General features: G+C 38.1%; 1 protein-coding gene across 1 annotated transcript in view; it reads left to right on the top strand.

The window, feature by feature from the left end:
- Positions 1 to 17414, top strand: part of LOC146594231 (atrial natriuretic peptide receptor 1-like) — a 33678-nt gene extending 16264 nt beyond the window's left edge. The window contains 15 exon segments of the mRNA XM_085307886.1: positions 1172 to 1258; positions 1521 to 1664; positions 2530 to 2651; positions 4308 to 4446; positions 7114 to 7165; positions 8169 to 8273; positions 9229 to 9348; positions 10198 to 10291; positions 11102 to 11189; positions 11956 to 12095; positions 13187 to 13339; positions 14257 to 14300; positions 14302 to 14356; positions 16610 to 16701; positions 17265 to 17414. Of these exon segments, the coding sequence (XP_085164012.1) occupies positions 1172 to 1258; positions 1521 to 1664; positions 2530 to 2651; positions 4308 to 4446; positions 7114 to 7165; positions 8169 to 8273; positions 9229 to 9348; positions 10198 to 10291; positions 11102 to 11189; positions 11956 to 12095; positions 13187 to 13339; positions 14257 to 14300; positions 14302 to 14356; positions 16610 to 16701; positions 17265 to 17414 (1585 nt within the window).
- The last annotated feature ends 2865 nt before the right edge of the window (positions 17415 to 20279 follow it).

Genomic DNA, 20279 nt, shown 5'->3' with positions numbered 1-20279 from the left:
TTTGAACTAAATAACGGTATACTATTCCAGTAGATGAGAAAACATGTCCATAAACCATCTGATGTGACTGAAGATGCAGAACATTTCCCCTCTGGATCACCCTGTGAAGATGCTTATCACACGACCATACATGCAATCACTGCAGCCATACCCTGCCATCCAGAAAGCATGGGTTCCTGAGCTCTACAGTCATTGTTGGTACGACAGATTGCAAAGCACTTTGTCCCAGAAAGATAACGTAATTGGCCGTGGGGGTGGCCAACTGAGACTTAAGAGATATTTGGATATGCTGAAAAGGATTTGTGTTGTGGATCATGGAAGGGTAAGGACCGCATTCTCCATATCATTGGACAGAGAAGTGGCTGCTTTCTCCACTCAGATCACTGTTCTGGAATATCTCAGCTACTAAACTGATGAGACTCAATGTCCAGCATAAATATTTTTACACTGAGCATTCTTGTTGCTTATTTCTGAATGATTACATCATCACCACCATAATCATCTTCCTCAGATGAATTAAAGGCACAAACACCTTAAGCAAGGGTGGAGGATGTAAGAAAAAAGRTAGCAACTGACTGTGCAGTCTTATCAGTGAAGCACCTGCACCTGCTACCCCACAAAACTGTTGTGTGTACTTAAATGGCAAGCACCCCTTAAGTGCATGCAAAAGTCTCTGCTGAACTTCATTAATTCTTCCAAGGAAAACTGTTTTGCTTTCTGTCATACTCAGCTGTTTAATCCCCGAGACTGACAATTGTAAGAGCAGACATGTGTAAAATGATCACTGGTGAATGTCCAAAACAATAGACAGAGAAGTGATGGGACAACAGGAATGTTGCGGTACATATTTCATTAGCTTCTGATATTTTCTTTGCAGCAGCACAACCTCCCTACTGGACTAAATTGACTCTAGCCYGCCCTGGGCCTCATTCTAAAAGCCATCTGCAGATCAAGAATGCTTGAAGCTAAGCCTTAATGCTTCCCTGGTCATAGAAACTGTGTCCTGTTAMGTAATCAGATTTATTTTCATATACRGACTCTGACTCCCTGCTTCATCTCTAGTGCTCTGAAGCTGTCCTCTCTGTAGAAGACTCACASTCCCTTGTGCTAGCCCAGCAGGCTTATGAATCTGAATTAAAACATTGTGACCAGCATTTTCATTCTGTTGCAGTGATGGAAGAACAGTGGCCGTAAAGAAAATAATGAAGTCGTCATTTAATCTGTCGAAATCCATACGTAAGGAGGTAAAGCAAGTGAGGTAAGAAGTGAAATCTGGGAACTGTATGTTGTTTCACTTTTTCCACGGAAGTTACAATCTGTCCAAATATGATTGTAAATTCATATTCTCCTCTTTCAAACCTTGACACTTGACCAACATCATCTTATGCCTGTTTTACTTTTCTCTCWACACTTTTAGACAATTACCACACAAGTTACCAGTTATTCAATTGCCACACAAGAAATAGGAGAGAGATTCATGAAAGTTACTGGTGTGCTGTGATTTTTGTTGATTTTCACAGGGAACTTGACCATCTCAATCTCTGCAAATTCGTTGGTGGTTGCATAGAGGTGCCAAATGTTGCCATAGTGACAGAATACTGCCCAAAAGGCAGCCTGCGTGATGTTCTCCTCAATGAAGACATCCCTTTGAACTGGGGCTTCAGGTAAAAAAGACTTTGGAAAAGCTAAAAGGTACAAACTCTGCTGCCACATATTTGTTATTTCAGACAGGATGCTAATTATAGATAAAGTCTTGGGGAAAACAGGTCTGTGATGTGGGAGAGAATGAAAAATTACAGAGAATTCAAACATTCAGCCCAGCTTGTCCTTTGGATTTCTGAGCAATCCTATATTTAGTGCTGGTCATGCAACGTGACCAGCCAGTGACTTTTCAACCCTTCTTTGGTTATACTATAAAGCTACTTTAAAACCATTTTATTCCCCATGCAACTTCAGTTTGTTACTAAATATCATGGGCTCTGTATTTAATCAAAAAGCACTACTCCTGTTTGTGAAGGTGCATTGGTGAAATGATTAGCACAGCTACAAACACTTTATTGTACAATATAGAAAATAAGCTCAAGTTCTCTGTGAAACTTCCAGGATGACATCTCCCTTATTTTTTGAAAATAATCTGCTTGGAACATTCCTTCTACTTCTGCCTTTTGTTTGCCTTTAGCAAAGAAAAAGATTACGAACAAGGAAACCTTCCAAACAAATTGAGAAAGTTAATAATAAATTGTTTCTCTTTTAAACATTTGAAAGTTGACTCAAGGATACAAAGGTACTGAGACACCGTAGAACAAACTGATTTTTCTTACAAAAGCCTGAACACCAATGGACCCAGAAAATTCAGGRGCTAAGAGCATTCAGCAATCCATATTAAGTATTTAAGAAATGAGCAGATGGATTTGAAAGCCATTTCAGTCGTGGGTAGCCTTTCTCTCAAATTCATTAGGCTTTGACACCTCTCTTCTGTGAGGATCTAGTTTAGTGTGGATGTTACCTCGCTGATTTTGTGCCTTTTAGGTTTTCTTTTGCTACTGATATTGCCCAAGGAATGGCCTACCTCCACCAGCATAAAATGTATCATGGACGATTGAAATCTAACAACTGTGTGATAGATGACCGATGGGTTTGTAAAGTTGCAGGTAAAGGGAGGGTATGAAAAAAAGTTCAAGCTTGTTCACCTAACATGCTGATGCATATAGATTTCACACTCAACCCTGCTCCCAAGGACCTACAAGTCGTCATTTCAGCTGGAAACTCTGGCTGTAACAGCCTTCATTAAAAAAGCCTAGTGCTGAAACAAGCTTCATGTTACATTATCATGTCAAGCTCCTAATTTAACATGTGGCATCACTGCATATGTGAGATCCCATAACGATGGAGTCTACCAACATCAGCCTGAGCAGAAACTCTCTGTCTTATTCTCAGTTTTGGTGCCCAGTGAAAACCTTAATCATGGGCAATGATGTAAAGTAGTGGAATGCTGCTAACTGACTGATTGGTTTTATGAGGAAAAGAAGGCTCATCTCAGAACTTCTCACTCATGCAGGCAAAACTAAGTTTTATTCCCCCAGATACAAAGCTACATATCTGGCCTGCTGCTGGTATAGGTAGACAGCCAAGGAGAGAGGAAAATCACTAGAGAGCCAGTTTAGTCTCTCTCACAGTCAGTGAAGAGATAGGGAGCAATGAACATCTCTCCTACTCCCTCCCTAACGTAGTTACCGTAGACTATAACTTGAACACATCATAGAAACAGTAGCAAAATGTTTGTCGTTGTAAGGTTCTTCCTGGCTGCTTCTCCATCTCTCATAGTATCCTGCTTCCCTCAGAACTGCCTGCCTTGCTTTGAGCACATTTATAGAAAAGCATAAAAAATGGAGATAATGGAGATAGTTGGACTGCATCAACTCCATCACACTAGCGTAGCTCCTCTTGATTAAACRGGTCTCTGTGAAATTGCTCAGGAGATGTTGACTAGTAGGACTATAGAGACTTTGAACATTCATGGTCTATATGAATGTGATGACGTAAACCTGCTTGCAAAAAATAACCAATATGGGGTCTAATGAAAAACTCTAACAACTTCCAAWCTAAAGATAGAAGCTTTAGGAATGTCCTGATTGGAGGTGACTCCAAACAAAACCAAAGGTCTATGGTCTGCCTTCCCACACACTAAGCTGACGGCTGCTTGTATTTAAGCAAGCAAAATTCAGGGTTTCCTTCCCCAGCCAATGCTGAGTCACATTCATAGGATCTCTTCTCTGTTAGGACAAAGATATTGTTTGGCCATGCTGGGCTGCAAAGATGTTTCACACACATACTCCCTTTCTTCTGAGCCTAGTGGTATGCAAGTCAAGCCTGTCATCTTGAGTAGCTATAGTCTATCTAAATACTCTAAGAACCTGCCATCATARATGAGGATCATCATACTGTATGAGTAAAATGTTTCTACAGGAAGGACACGAGTAGAACAGAAATCTGCATGCTGCATTTGTGTGATAACTCTTGCACTGGAATGAGCCTACTGTCTCTGAATGTAGAGGTCTATAAAATGATCCCAGTTGGAAGGGGCCGTTTAGCTGAACTCTCCTGCTCAAGGAATGGTAACATAATCTCATTTGCTTTTGAGATTCTACATTTGTTTTACAGAGACAAGATCACCAAGCACATGCTATTTTTAGACTGAGATGCGTATTTTAAAAAAGAAAAACAAATTCCATTAAATAAGTTGTGAATGTATGATTTTCAGAGAATTGTATACTGAGTGGCCTGTTTTCCTGCTTCTTCCACAATAGATTATGGTTTGCAATCATATAGAAAAGAAGATTCTTCTGAGGGGTCCAGGACATGCCAGCAGCAGCTAATACAGATTTATATAGCCCCTGAGACCCATTCCTTTTCAGACTTTGAACCCACGTCTATGACAGACGTGTACAGRTAATAAACTTTTCATGTCTCTCCCCTTTAATACTCCTGTCACAAGCCAATTATTAGAAACTCATAAATAGGCTCAGTATAATTCTGTGGTCACACCAGAAACACATTTGATTATGTTTAAAAATGAATTGATCATGCTGTACAGAATAGTGTAAATACTGTAGAGTCTCCTTTTCCAAAGTAGAGAGCCAAATACGGTATTCATTGACATCATATAAATACAGAGTTGTTCTAAAGATTCATAAGGAATTGCTCTGGACTTGTAGATAAGAAAGAGCTAAAAGATCTGACCTTATTTAATATTCCCCTTTTGTTGTTGTTACCCCTTACAAAAGAAAAGGTTATTTTTGATAATGGCAATACCCTAAATTTTAATAGCATCAATATTCCAGGATGTCCTAATATACATTTCATTAATCTTTATATAGTGCCGTTACGTTATTTTACTGTACACACATACTGCCTGTATTTCACTTGCAGTGAAAAACTGAGCAAGAGAGAGTAAATGAATGTACTTGTCAATGGCTCTCTTTCCTTCAGAAAGCCTCTATAGGAGATCACTTTAAAGTTGCTTGTTTAGCCAGTATCTTTACCCTTGCCAGTAATGGACCTCTCCTATCCAAATACATTTCAAATAAATGGGATTACTATCAAATTTGTAGAGAAGAATAATCCAGTGGACATTGAACTTCTTTTTAATTACCAGTATTTCTTGGTTCTCCCACCAACTATCTGTTTGAAGCAGAAAAATCACCGTATTCTTTGTGCATCATATATCATAACAATGGTATTTCCTGTCTGCTTATTTCCAGAATTTTGTTTCAAGCATGTGGAGTAGAAAGTGGAGACTGATATTAGAAGCTCTTTTGTGGCTGTTTTCTCTTTCCTTGCCACTGCTGTGCAGAAGTCTGCTATTTCTGGGTGATTTTGATAGCTAGTGGAAAAAAAAATAATTAGAATTYAAAAAAATGGTTGAAATACTGACAGTGCAGAATCATTGAACACAGGAAGGCACAGGTATTAGCCCTATTTATTAACAAAATTTACCAAAGAACAGCTATTACACCATTTCTTCGAAAGGTCTAAGTTTTACTCTGGATTAGACTGAGCCACAAATAATGCTTACTGCCTTATGTGACTGGATACTTTTGTCAAAAAATTAGTTGCAGAGACAGTAAATGTTGCTCAAATCTTAAGTTTTTACACTTACAATTCACTAAAAATGATACAGTCTGAAGACAAAGTTTTATATTCAGTCACAAGATTTACTAGTGTTGTGCACATTATTCCCTTGCAAAGGAATGTTTTACATATTATTTGTACAACTTCTGGAATCTCATTAGTTGTCATGCAATCTATCAGGTCAGATTACTCAAACARGAGTTTGAGGTCTCTATAGTGCCTCATCTATAGACAGAAATGTTCCTGTTCAAAAATTGTTTTGAAATAGTTTGAATGCAGTTTGACACTGTGTTGGTATTTTGGCCTTTACCATTTCAACATGGACTTCTCTTTGAAAACACTGTGCTCCAGCTACAAAGAAATATTAGAATTGTCTTTTGCACCATAGTTCATCATTGGCCCACAAACAAAATGCATGCTGTTTCCCAGAGAATATTATTTTGCTTATGCTTGCCTGGTTTATAGTTTGCCCTCATTCAGGCTGGATATCACTATTTGACTTTGCAGGTAAACTGGGCTCTTGAAACCCTTTCTTGCAAAGTACTGCTCTTAAAATAATGTCAGCAGCTGATCTGTCCATCTCGTAGATGACTACATGTTCCAATGGACTTTGAATAGATTTAGCCRATGCCTGCTAGATCTATCTTGCTGTTAATCTCTCTGCAAAATCTAGGTCTTCTTTTGTTGCACTGCAGATAAATCCTTTCATGTTAATAAACAATAAAAAACAGTGAAAGATGAAATGAGAAACAGAGGAAGAAAAACATTCAGGCCGGGAAGAAAGATGAAGAAGAAGAGATGGATCCTGTACATTAAAAACCTCGTCCTTTTAACTGACCTATTCCCTAGAATTTTGCCTTTTAATGCAGCTTGTGCTTCTTGATATGATGGGGTGCTAAACCTTCTCATACATGAGCATAGGATCACTGGCCAGGTAGCAGTGGCCCAGTCTTGAAATCCTCAGCTGTTATCAGTGTAAATGTTATTTTAATATTCCTGAAGATATGGCCCAAATAAAGAATGAATAGAGACTACAGGAGCGGGACTTTTTTTGTGCTTTTAGAGGTGAATCACTGTGCTTCTGAAGTTCTCCAGGGAATGTGTTGGTCAGATGGGAAAGCTAAAATGGGAATGAGAACAGCTCCCATTTGAGGTGAAGAGGCTGTTTTCAGCCAGTCTCTTCCAGACTGGCTTTTCTTGATTTGTAAGGTTTTGTGAATCTCACTGAATGCCCATATCCACTCTAGCTTTGCTGTCCACCAAACTCAGGTGTTTCGTCTCTGAAGCTGATGACTGTGAGAGCAGACATCTGTTAAATGATCAATGAAGATTTCTGAAAATACAGAGAAGTAACCAATAGCTGAGAAGTTGTCATCCTCCCATTTGGCATACTGAGCTTTCTGTCATAAAATGAGGAAGAGTGAAAAGTCRTTCAAGGAGGAAATTTAATATGTATTCATTAAAGATTTTGTTTTTATTTTGCAGCTATGCCATCATTTTACTGGAAATTGCCACAAGAAGTGACCCTGTGCCAGTAAGTAAAAATGAACTTTGAAGTTCCCATGCTAATTTTGGCTTTGCTTCCAATGAACATGTAAATTGAACACTGAGAAATTTAATCTTCAATCTGTTCTTTAAGGCCACATTTTCATTTTAAAGTGAAAATTTAGTTCCAGTGGAACTTACAATTAGAACTTCCTTATGAACCTGCTACTCTCCCCTCTAGGAGAGTGAATGAGGAAAATAATGGGGCCAAAAACTAACTTTTTGTTAGCTCTGTGAGATCTAAGGTGGGGTGGGAGGATGCCTTAACATCTTTCTTTTGTYCAGTTGTTCCTTTTCCTTCCCTCTCAGCACAGACTTTTTCGATGGAGTCTTGCAGKGGTAAGAATATTGCAGAAGAGCAACAGAACTGTTGTCCATGGGGAAAATGTCATCTGTGCATGCATCTTATCATCTCATGATCAGTTCTAAATAGCCAGCACAAAAAAAAATGCACCTTGAATGTGTAACCATGATCTATCTGAAATAATTGTAACAATAAAAACTTGAAACTAGCATTGTTCCGCTTCTAACRGTTTGTGATAATGGACTGAAGTAGGCCTTGTGGTTTCCCAAAAGTCACCAAGTATGTTTCGGTGTATTCATTCAGTTTATCTGGTATAAATACTAAAATTAAAGCCTTGAAACTTAGAGGGTTTTCAGTCCTTTCTGTAGACTAGATTGAGCTGTATCCTTTTATTTATTTATTTATTTATTTATTTTTCTGTACTCTGATATGGAATTGCTGATCTGGATACCTCCTAAAAGAAAGGGAAAAATGAAAGCTCCTGTACTAGAAGTAATAGGGAAGACACCATGATCATCAAGTAATGATGATCATAGTAATGTACTTTCAACTGTATGAAAAACTTACTGCATGTTTTTTTCTAGGATTGCTTGATCTGTTGCATTCTTTTAATATGATGAGTTTCTTTCCAGATCTGTCTCTGTTCTTCTTTTCTTCCTTTAACATTTTTAATCCCCTTTTTTTCTAGAAAGATGATGTAACTCCAGCTGAATATTCTTGGTGTCCACCTTTGGCAGAATTAATTTCAGGAAAGGCTGAGAATTCTTGCCCATGTCCCACAGATTACATAGAGGTGAGTAAGCTACAATGTTGCAAATAAAAATCTTTACTGAAAAGAATTTAAGGCTGCAAGCATGTGAAAAAAGTTTCAGAGCACTATTCCCAACACCCCAGAAACAAAGAAACATCTCAGACAAAGAACAGTGAAATAGCTTTAATATCCTTAATAAAAAATTAAAAAAAAAAAGTCATTCTGACAAATGAAAAGTTTCAGGTTTTCTCCCAAGTTGTTAGTGCAATAGATAAGTTTCGAATCAGTCATTGATTTTTGTGTATTTACATTTGATTATGAAGTGTTGAGTTACATGCATATTTAATATTAGTAATAYATATTTAACTTACAGACAGCAGGCTTTCAAATGTTGAACTTCATGCCTCATGCAAATTATGAGTTTTATTTGATTCTCAGTCATGCTGAAGGTCTATGTCTTCAGTAGCTCAAACTCAATAATGAAGCAAACTGCTCATCCCTCAGTGTTCAATTACTTTGGAAGAAGGTTGTGATGTTTTTGTTTCAATTTAAGATTATTTTATAACAACTGACCATTGCTCATTTTGTCACTAACTAAACATAACAAACTTCCCTTCAGCAGCACTGGATTTCAGTGGGAGGTTGATCTTCATGAATTTTGTGTACAGACAAGGTCTGTGAAAATAGTAACTTGAACAGTGTAACACTGTCTTAAGGCACAGGATAAGAGTCTCAGCAGTGTTTGGCAGAAGGAACATGAGCATCTGTTTCATCTAATCCATGACTCTTGCCGGCAGCACTTGCATGAACTAGCACTTTGCACTCAACATAGATCCGTATAACTCTAGACACCTCAGCATAGGCATATCATTTTTCCTCAACTGTAGATAGGGCTTTGCATGCACGGTTAGTACCAAGAACAGTATTAATGAAACACCATCYGTACCTGCAAACACAAGGGCCTGATTGCTTTTATTACCCTCTTTCCCTGCTGCAGTTAATCAGGAGGTGCAGAAAAAACAACCCATCCCAAAGGCCTACATTTGAACAGGTCAAAAAGATGTTGTACAAGATGAACCCTAATAAAGTTAGCCCTGTTGACATGATGATGACTCTGGTAAGTTTAGATTTTTAGTCCGGTTCAAGTCAGACTGCCCAACTGCAGTGGCTTACATCTCTATCGCTCAGGTTTGTTTTTTGATATCATACCCACTGTTTGTTGAGGAAACTAACAGTCTCCTTTACTTCTAATACAGAAGGTGCACCTCAAAGGAAGCTGCAGTTTTGCTTGAGTCCCAGCTTGCCTTCTTATCTCATTTCTGACAGATGTTCATAACTTTCTTAATGTGTTTTGGGCTGAGTACTTTAGGTTTTTTTCAATCTAATGGTGTTGGGCTTTTTGGGTACTTGCAGGAAATTATATTCCTCCTGCCTAGTGGCCAGGCTGTGGTTTTATGGTGCTGAGGGCATGGAACACATGCAATATTTACTGATGCATTTTGAGTATTACATCTTAAGCCCATTAGCAGAGAGAAGAGGCTCCTGCCTCTTATAGTATATTGTCTCTCACTGAAAAAGGATGCAAAAATCATGGCCTAGAATGGAATTTTGTGGAGTAACATTGTGATTTTTTTAAAAAAAGTCTGAGTTTTATAAACCTCTTTGGTGTTGGCAAAGCATTTTAACACACATTTTTACAGCTTGGGATATGCACTGGAATTAACTCATAATGATTACACAGACTTGAAAACTCTGAGCCTGACTTCTGCCAGTGTGAGCAACAATCTCAAATCCAGGACCATGAATTCAACCAAGGAAAAAAACTTGTCTTTGGATTTTTGAAAAAAAACTTAGCTAGCTCAAACTTGAACCTTTGCTCATCTGAATATTTTCAAAACAGAATCATTTAAAAGTTTAAAACCTGTCTTTCTCAATAAATGTTTGCACAATTTTTCATGTTATTTAGATGGAGAAATACAGCAAACATCTGGAGATACTAGTTTCTGAGAGAACCCAGGATTTAATGTACGAAAAACAAAAGACTGATCGTCTGTTGTATAGTAAGTTATATAGCAAAAATGCAAGATATTGTCCTGAACAACAACTTAAATTTAGCTGTCTAAAAACAAGCAGAGAAACCTTTTCATTGGTGATTATTTAATAGACAACCTTTAGCAGGCCTTTTATTAGCATATTTGCTCCTTGCAAAGTTGAAAACACATTTAGATTCCTTTTTTATTTCCTCTCTAAAAATCAGTGCCCTAATCTCAGAGAGCTATGACTCTGGAACCCACAATGCTCTGACTTATTTGGATCTTGCTTGATAGTCCTTCTGTACAGCTATAAATGCTGAGGAATTGATTTTGAACAGAGGTATTTCCTGAAGGCAATGTTTCTTTTAGAATTCCAGAAAAAAAGAGATAAAGGTGCAGATAGAACTCACAAGAGAGAAACAGGAAAAGATTGAGAAAATGCAAGATGAGAGAAATAAAGAAGATTAAGAAATACAAAGAAGAGATAGTAAACAAAGCGACACAGGAAGAAAACGCTAGGCAATCGACAAAGGGGACAGTAATGTCTCAAGTTACACTATTTGACTTTAACCTTACTCTGACTTGGAATGTGTAGGAACTGGTTTATTTTAACTSGAGAGTATGAGTCATCCGAAAAATCTGGACTTGTTATCCGTGACATTTACTCTGAATTCTCACGTTACTGCAGAGCAGATTTTCATGCTAAAGTGTATTTTCACCTTCAAAATATTTTACATTTGTGAATACTGCTTTTATGCCTTTAAACAAACACATTTTGATTATTGTAGGGTTTTTTTCCTATGCAAAATAGTAATAATGCTCTACTTTCTACAACAGGTATGTTGCCAAAGCAAGTAGCAGATGATCTCAGGCAGGGAAAACATGCACAAGCTCAAAGTTATTTGAGCTCCACCATCTTTTTCAGGTAAATTAAACTGAGAGCTGGGAATAGAACTGACATATTGAAGAAATTTTTAGGGTCCTTGCTAAGGTGAATCTCCTACCTGAGTATAGAATTTCTATCTAAACTTCAGTTGCCAGCATCAGGTAGAAACATTCAACTCTGCAAAATTTTTAATGTTTTAAAAAATTCTTATATTCTCTAGTGCTTAGCTTAACTAAATGAACAATGAGWCTATTGAGGAGCTCTACCTCACAGCAAGCCATCACTTTATGCGTGTGTTATAGATAAACACATGTATGTTTCATAAGATAGAACTAAATAAAGGTCCCAGGGTCCCCCTCTCCATAGGAAACATGTCCATCCTTACAGTTCACATGCCTTCACAGTCTTTGAATTTGGATGTGATAATGTGTACATGAAAAAGCTTATAAATTACAACCTTTTATTCCTCCTAAACAGGTAGACATAAAGCTCCTTTTTCATTTGTACATAGTGCAAAATTGAAGACTACCTAGCCTGTAACAGGGTAAAGGATAGCTGTAAAAACTGTTTACTTGTTTGGTAAGCCTAGTTCTGTTGGTGCTTTTGAATGGAAGGAGTCTAAGTAAATGTTTAAAAAGAAAACTATTCTGCAAGATCTTCAGCCAAAGAAATACTGCAAAAGTTAAKGCTKGGCTAAGCAGCTCTATTGAGAAATTATTATTGTATGCCCAGAATTAGTCTGCCATGCTTAGTGAACAAAGCTAAGATTGTGCATGAACMAGTTCTTTTTGTTGTTTCTTAACAGTGACATTGTTGGCTTCACTGAGCTGTCCAGCAGCAGCACACCTTACCAAGTGGTAGMTCTCCTGAACAAGCTTTATACCACTTTTGATGAAATCATAGATAACTATGATGTCTATAAGGTGGAGACAATAGGAGATGCCTGTAAGTTTTTTGAGCTGCAGACAATCGGTTATTATATACAGGTATTTCATCAAGATAGAGATTGCTGGCAACAAGAGCATATGAAAGAAATCTGGAAAGGGAATGACCACTGGGAAAACCAAACAACACAATTAGGAGAAGGGATAAGTYCTAACAAAGCCCTAGGAAACTTTTGGTACTGTTTCCTGAATACCCTTCACCGTCTCTACCATTGGTGAATGTTGTGGATGGGACAAATGGGTCGAGGGAACAGCCTTTGCTGTTTTATTTGGTTCMTGTGACTTGCAAGATCTGACTTTAAACCTTGTCAGTTCTTGTCTAATCTCAACTGGCAACTTATACTTCACAGAGATACAACTGAAAAATTTATCTTCTGCTTGAGATCGTAGATGTCATCCTACATCCTATAGTATCTCTGTATTTTTTGAGAAGACTGTAACAGCTGTATTTCCCCTCGTGTTCTGCAGGGGCTTGGCCCTATTCTTTCGGGTTTTTAAGAAAATATCATGTTATTTGCCATCTGGGAAATTTGCTGGGAATTGACCTATATTAAAACTGAGTCCCATCCAAAACCTAGCCAAATCCAGCAGGATCTTTGGATGAGACAGTCTGGAAATCCTTTAGATGTTACAGAAGTGAAAAAAACACCCCTTTTTCTATGGAGTGATTGAACTCATACTATAGCATAGGATTCCTGAACTGCACCTTGGGGTTCCCAAAGAGACCTGGCTCTTCTCTTTCACATAACGGCCAGGGCCAGTAGGCATATGAAAGGCTGAGTGGGATTGATYGTTTTTCTTTGTGATATATGGCCAAAGACAAAAAAGTCTGGAAAAGCTGCCTGATCRCTGTGTGTTCTGGAGCGAAGCAGAGGACACAGCCTTTTGGAAAAGCAAGACGATTTTAATCTAACATTTTTCAGAGCGAGGCTAATTATACATATTAACTATTACTCTACACTTTGTTTCTGGTTTTCTCTGCTTAACAGAGAGCATATGAAGGAATAAGGCTTAACAGAAAACATAGGCAGCATTCTATAGCAAAATTATGACTAATGCCAATGGCTAACACAGTTGCATCGTTGTGTTAAGATATGGTAGTGTTGGGGGTACCCAGAGAGAACGGAATCCTTCACGCTGGTGAGATCGCAAGCATGGCCTTAGACCTGGTGGCGGTCTGCAAGACTTTTAAGATCCCACACAAGCCTARCACCCTCCTAAAGATAAGAGCAGGAATTCATTCAGGTATGTTGAGAGAGCGACTGAAGAATCCATCTCTGGTCTAACAAATGTTTCTGTAGTGGGATTTCYTCCCCATTAAAAGTGAAGTGAATTTCGTGCCATGGAATGGAGTAATTCACAGGGGTCAGCCCAACAGCACACAATATTAGAAACTTGAAATATTGGAAAACCAATATAGAACAATATTGGAAACATTACATGACCCCATCTTCCCCTTTGAGATGTCATGAGAAGGAAGCCATTGCAGAGAGGTACTTCTTAGGATGAAAATAGATCCAAACAGTCTGCTGATACAGGTGTTTTGGCAAACCGGGTATAATCAATCATCTCTATGAGGCACAAATCCCATTTAACTTCAGAGGATGTGAAGGAAAGCCTTTGCTGATGTCTGTGGGAAAGGCCATTCCGTGTCTGCTACCAGTCCTTCTCAGCTGTTCTGTACTCAAAGCAGTGAGCTGCTCCCTGAGTAATTCAGCCCCTTCTCTCAGACCGCCAGCTCCCYGATCTACGCTGATGTCTAATTGCAAGCCCTCCCCACTAGACAGTCAGATTTGGACATGTGCTGTGCAGTACAGCATCTGCCAGTTGAGTAGCAAGAGATCCAAGCTCCAACATTTTAAATTACCTGAGGCTGACATAAAGGAATTAAAACTAATATTTGACAGACCTGTTCAGTGGCTGCCTTCAGCAGGAGCAGGATATTTCCTGTATCTCTTTTTTTACATGACTAATGAGTGTTGTGTAAACAGTTCCTCTTGGGGGCATTCCTATCTCCCCATCCCTCACAATATTTTTGTGCTGCTTATGCATTGTATTTTGTCAATAAATGAGAAAAAAAATGTAGAAAGCAGCTGGGAGGCTGTATGGATGACTACGTGAACAAGAAACACAGAATATCTTGGTTATCTTTCCTTTACCAGGGGCAGTTGTAGCAGGAGTTGTGGGGACCAAAATGCCACGATATTTGTTTGTTTGGAGATACTGTGAACACAGCTTCCAGGATGGAATCCACCAGTGAAGGTAACAAGGACCAAACTGTAGGTGCAGTTTTGACCATCCCTTAAAGAGTTTTGGAAAAATAGTATTCAGAGTTTTGAGTCCTGTCCTGTTTAAACGACTTTAAGTCTTTACCTTTGGAGGAGGTTGATTCCTGGGTCCAATTTGCCTGCTCGTTATCTACCACATGCACATATATTAACTTACTGTTCTCCTACTCTGTGAAGTAATAGGATCCTTTACAACATTTGTAACAGCATCCCCTCATTCCCTAGTCCTCAGAGAGGGGGTTTCATKGCTTTGAAGTTCTCTGCAGAAAAAAGATCAGGCAACAAGCAGATTTTGGAAAAGAGAAAATGAGAGCTAAGTGTGCACATTCTCTGTGCCTCTTCATTCGTGACACCTAATCGAATTTAGGAGAACCCAGGATATGGATTCGATAGTTCCTCCATGGGAGCTGTGTCTATCTCCAGCAGGTATAAAAAAGTTAATCTGTCAGTCTGGGAATGAGATTTAACAGGAATCTCTGTAGAGCAAATCCTCACTTTTACTGGAGATATCCTCACTTTTACTTCTCTCCAGGGAACAACAGAGCCCCATGTTATTCAGCAAGCTTTATTTTTAATTAGTATGAGCATTTGAAGCTCAACTTCCAAAATATTTTGTCTGAGCTACGAGAACTGAAAAGAAAGTGGATGAGGGAGTGAGTCAAAGCCAAACTTCATTAATTAATTGTTTTTGTTTATCACAGTCACAAAATAAATCTGACTAGAGTTATGGTTTAAATTGCAATGATTTTCAAATGAATTTAAGTTTGGCAAAATCCAAGTGATTTTTAGTTGTAATTTCATGATAAAAAGTGATCTTGAACATGTCACTGTGGATGTCAYTTGTCACATTCCCCTAAAAACAAGGCAGGAGGGCAACAGAATGGTCCTATATGATGGCTTTTGAAGGCACATCAAGCAGGTTCCACTCCTTCTCACCTTAATGYAGATTTTTCCAAAACAAATGCTAGCTTGTGTAGAACATGTACARCTTTGTTTCCTACTCTCTGTCTCCCAGATAACTTCTTCCCTCTTCCTCCTCTCCCTTTCAGGGTACTTCTGTGATCTCATTTGAGATGTCCAAAATCTGCTTCCATTATCCTTCACATTTCATCTTTTGTTCTGTGTCTCTGCCTCTCTCACAGAGCTTATCATCACTTTRAACTCAAATACAAAGACAGAGCTTCTTATCTTCTAAGCCAAGTCTTTTATTTTCTCCCTCTCTCTTTGACCATATAATCTGAGGATCCCAAACACTGTTAACATGCTTTCAGCCTTGGAAGATCACTGTGGAATAAGAAATTAATAACATTAATAATAATATAAACTAAAATTTCTTTCAACTGGGATGCAAATAGTAGTCATTTGTTCTAAAGTAGGAAGAAGAGTTAAAACAGCAAATATCTACCAGAAATAATGTTTCAAAGWTATGTAGTTGGATATGATGAAACATCTATTTAAAATATATTCAATAGAAGGATCACAGCTAGTTCTACTATTATCCTGGATCTTTTTCAAACAGGCAAATATAGTGATTTACTTATTGTCACAAAAAAAATAATGCCAAAATGGGAAATTTCCAAATTTTGGCAAAATTTGGAAATTTTGTAGGGCTATCCAGGACTCCTGCTATCTGTCTTCCTCCTCCTCTTTCTTCCTTCYTTCATTTGCAAAGAATAAGGCTGCAGGATTTACATGAAGATTCATATGCAGCTAATGGAAAATCACATTGCTAGAAAAAATAGAGGAATTATGATAATATTGTCCCTTCTCCCTTTTTAATTTATAGATTTGGAAGCAGTGCAAGGATGGGAGATTCTTTTGTTTGTTCTTTGCTGAAAAGAGTATGTGTAAAGAAAGCACTGTCTCTCTACTGATCAGGAGCAGAACTATATRTGGATTTATTCACTGCTAAGTGAAAGGGGTGCCTGTCACAGACTCCAGCCAGGCAGTTCTAAAGAGCTGAAAAATAATATCAGATGCAGCAAGTGAACATTATTATTTGTTGACAGCTTTGTTTTTGTCCTGAGATGCCCTCGCAAAGAGGTCCAGGATATTGGAGCTTCTGTGTGTGATCACTTCAGATAATAGAGGAATACAGACACAGACAAGAAAAAAAGCAAGATGGAATTCARTAGTGAGTCCTGAAGTCTTTGGAGTGGAGAAGTAGCAGGGTCTGTTTGAAATGGTTAAATAGGTAAAATCATATGAAAATTGTCTCTCTTTCCAGCTCTTAAAATACAATGCAGTTCAAGTACACACCAGCTGTTGGAGCAGATCGGAGAGTATGTGTTAGTATGCCGTGGGAATTTACAAGTCAAGGTGTGTRTGCAACATTTATACTCAGCTTTTCAGAGAGGAGAGTGTGAAAGTACTCTGGAGTGCCCAAATTTTAACCCATTCAGTCCTYCATCTCTCAAAGGCCTTGAATTAGATCAGTTCCCGCTCCTGAAGAGAGGAGGCTCAAGTTTTAAATCAGGACCTGTTCCATGGGCTTGCTCAAAGACAGCCCCAATAATTCAGAGAATGAAGCACTCCAACTTCTAGGAGTACTAGAAGTACTCCTTGGCAAATCAGCTTGACATAACTGCTTGAAATTTAAAAAAAAATCATTAATAAACATCATAAATAATAATAGTTCTATAAGAGAACTGACATACTCTTGGACCCAGCACTACATGGGACTTTGAARAATTGAGTTTTAATCCACAGCGCTGCTACTAGCACACTGATTTTTAAGGCRAAGTTTTGTGCTTCATTTTCCCTATCTGTAAAATGTCTAATAGGTACATCAGCCTCCTCTTGTGGCACACCGTGAGATGTAATAAGATCATTGCTCAGAAGTTTGGTAGCACTATAACCTCATGACTCATTTTTTTCCCTAGGGAAAAGGAGACATGGTAACATACTGGCTAGAAGGGAAGAAAACCTCTGCCACCCAGAATGCAGTCCCCAGCACTTCAGTGACTCAYCTAGACCCTGGCAGAGCTTCGTTTAGTCTGATACCGGGTGTCCTTCCCAGGGATCCTCTATAAAGTGCTGTTTAGGAGCCACATAGTGACTTCAGTGTCCACCCCGCTTTCAGTTTGCTAGCTCACCTTGTGGATTTGCTCCATCATGACACAGTTTCAAAGAGTAAGAAAACAGATAGTGTTTGGCCTTGTGGATGTATTAGCTCAGAATGTTTTCTCTGGATCATTGGTAYCTATCTCCCACCAGTGGCAGAAAATATATAAAAAGGCAAAATTCATCTTGGGGCACAGTACGTAAGAACTCCAGCATCACAAGGTATGAGGGCAGAGTTAGCTGCTGATTTGCTTTCCTGGAAAACCCTCTGCAAGCAGTATCTATCAGCCCCAAAACACCTGGCTGGGCATTTCAGCCTGCAAGCTGCTCTCACTAGAAAGAAAGGGACARTGAAGTGTTGCTACTTACTGGGGAGACAAGCACTGTGGGTATGGGATTTTGATAGTTTCAAAGGAAAAAAAAACTAAATGTGTATTGTGTTGTAAAAAAACATTGTGTTATAAAATAAGTCCTGGTGAAAGAGRAGGAGGCAGTACAACCATAGTGGACAGAAGTCCAAAATAAGAATTTGCACTCTCACTTCATTTTGTCTCCACCATCTGGAACATATAATCATTGCAGCTACGTGCCACCACTAGGAAGAAAGCCTGGGGTAGACTCATAGATACAACACTCAATGGTATTTGCCCTCTTAGCGCAGAGATCTGAAAACTGTGGCAGAAAAATGAGAAACATCGTATGTTGTTAAACAGAGTAGAGAGCATTATAACCGCTCTTGTGGCTGTACAGTAGTCTTTGGCTGCTCTAGGTCCTTTCTGCAATACTACTTTTGACATTAGCTTATATTATGGACTTGCTTAGAGAAGTGGCTGTGGTGTAGTATTGTTGGATAGCTGTCTGACTATGAAATTAGGGAGCCCTCTCAGTCACTCTGTAATTTAAGGCATGGTTTTTTAAGAAGTCATTCCTAAGCAAATACTTCCTGTAAAAAGAGACCCATCACTGCAAATGGAGCAAGCTGTTGATGAGTGGTTCAGTAGYGTTGCTGGTGTTGACTTTCCTTAAAGACAAACCTTATGTATGGTGGACCCTGTTTGCACTTTTTAGGATTTTATTTATGGCAACAAATCACTCTTTAGGGCTAATCTACTTCTGAAGGTTTTAGCTAGTCCTGTTAAACTGATTAGCAAACAATCTAACAGAACCAGATATACAAAATGGGGAAAGAAAGGCACAGCAGGTCCATCGTAACATGATCTGGACTGTATAATGGAAAAGGAGGTGAAAAAGAAGGTCTATATATATGACATACTTCCATTTACTGCTCTTTACTCTGTTCCTTTACTTTTCAGTGTCTGCCTGATCTGAGGCAAAGTATAACAATATGCATGTAGATGCAATTTTTCTAGTGCAAGTTTGATCAGCTTAAACAAGCAGTTAACTAGTTGTTCATGTTCCCATATAGTCAGCACGTTTTTAATGCTGAATATACACTATGTGATTGTAATAAGAGATTCACACTGCAGTATAGCTTCTGTGGAAAGTAAACACAGCAATAAAGTTAGATTTTTCGGAGATGTTTAACAGAGAGAGAACTTAAATCCTTCTTAATTACAGAAGTCTTAATCACAGAAAAAAATGGGGGGAAAAAAAGAAAAGAAAAGAGAGAGAGAGAGAGAGAGAGAGAGAGAAACATTCTGGGTGAAACTCTGTCTCAAAACAGGATTTTGAATGAGACCAGAATTACAGCCTGGCACATATACCTGATCTTATCACTTTAGATCACAACATAGAATCCATCTGAATTTTAAGAAGTTAAATTTAAAATTTATTTCACATTTTCTCTAAGCTTTAAAGATTCTGTTCTATATCTTTCAGTGTCATATTAGTGCATGATATAATACAGCTACCTTTCTGTAATCTTAGCAAGACAAAATTTTTGTTGTTCAGAGCCCAGTGGTAACCTTTAACACAACTATTTCCTTTATACAAATGTTATCTAGATGTTTTGAAACTCTCTTCTGTATTACAGTGCTGCATGGTGTATAGTTTGCCTTTTTTTGGTGATTTAGCATTTGTTTTACCTTTTTTTTAGAAAAGGTCATATCATAGGGTCTTTTATCAAACATGAATGTAATAGTATATGATCTGTTATATATTCTGCTGTGGCATTACTGCAATTTTAATGCATCTRCTTTATTTTAGGGCTTCTTTTTTGAATTAAAAGCTTTAAAGTGAATGTCTTTGAGTATAAAGTCTTCTAAACATATATGGGTAATGATGAGCATTAGCAASCTTGTCCAATTGACAGCTCTCACTCTTTGGGAAGTATATAAATACTCAAACACAATATTCAATAAAATAGGGTAATCAATAGAGATTGTACTACACATTTAATCTACCAAAGATTAATCTAGTTGCAGTATAAAGCCTGCAGAATGTGCCTTGCTTTTGCTTCCTAGAGATAACATAACTACAGGGTTCGTTTTTTTTCYGTATTGTTGTGGCCACATATACATGTGTACACGTAAGCACCTATACATGTGTATTAAACATGTCCAGCTACAAATATACCCATATARAGAGAGATTAGTGCAAATGAATATAAAGTCACAAAACTGCTGACAATTACAAATCCTTCAGGTCTGGGCTGTGCAAACATCTTCTAAGTTCCTGATCCCGTTGATAGCATACAGAGTGATATTGCACGTCACATTAAGTTACAAGAAAGGTGTCTTTATATCATCTGCAAACCAAAATGCTGGCCCRTGTAGCCACCTCCAAATCTATATCCTTGTGTGGAGTTATATTTGTGACTAATGTTACTGCAAATTCATAGAATCACAGAATCACAGAATGGGTAAGGTTGGAAG

The sequence above is a fragment of the Rhea americana genome, unplaced genomic scaffold (assembly GCF_003343005.1).
Source record: "Rhea americana isolate MKP2758 unplaced genomic scaffold, rheAme1 scaffold_267, whole genome shotgun sequence".
In the NCBI taxonomy this organism is placed as follows: Eukaryota; Metazoa; Chordata; class Aves; order Rheiformes; family Rheidae; genus Rhea; species Rhea americana.
The sequence above is the reverse complement of the archived record's forward strand: the minus strand, read 5'-3'. Positions and strand labels throughout refer to the sequence as shown.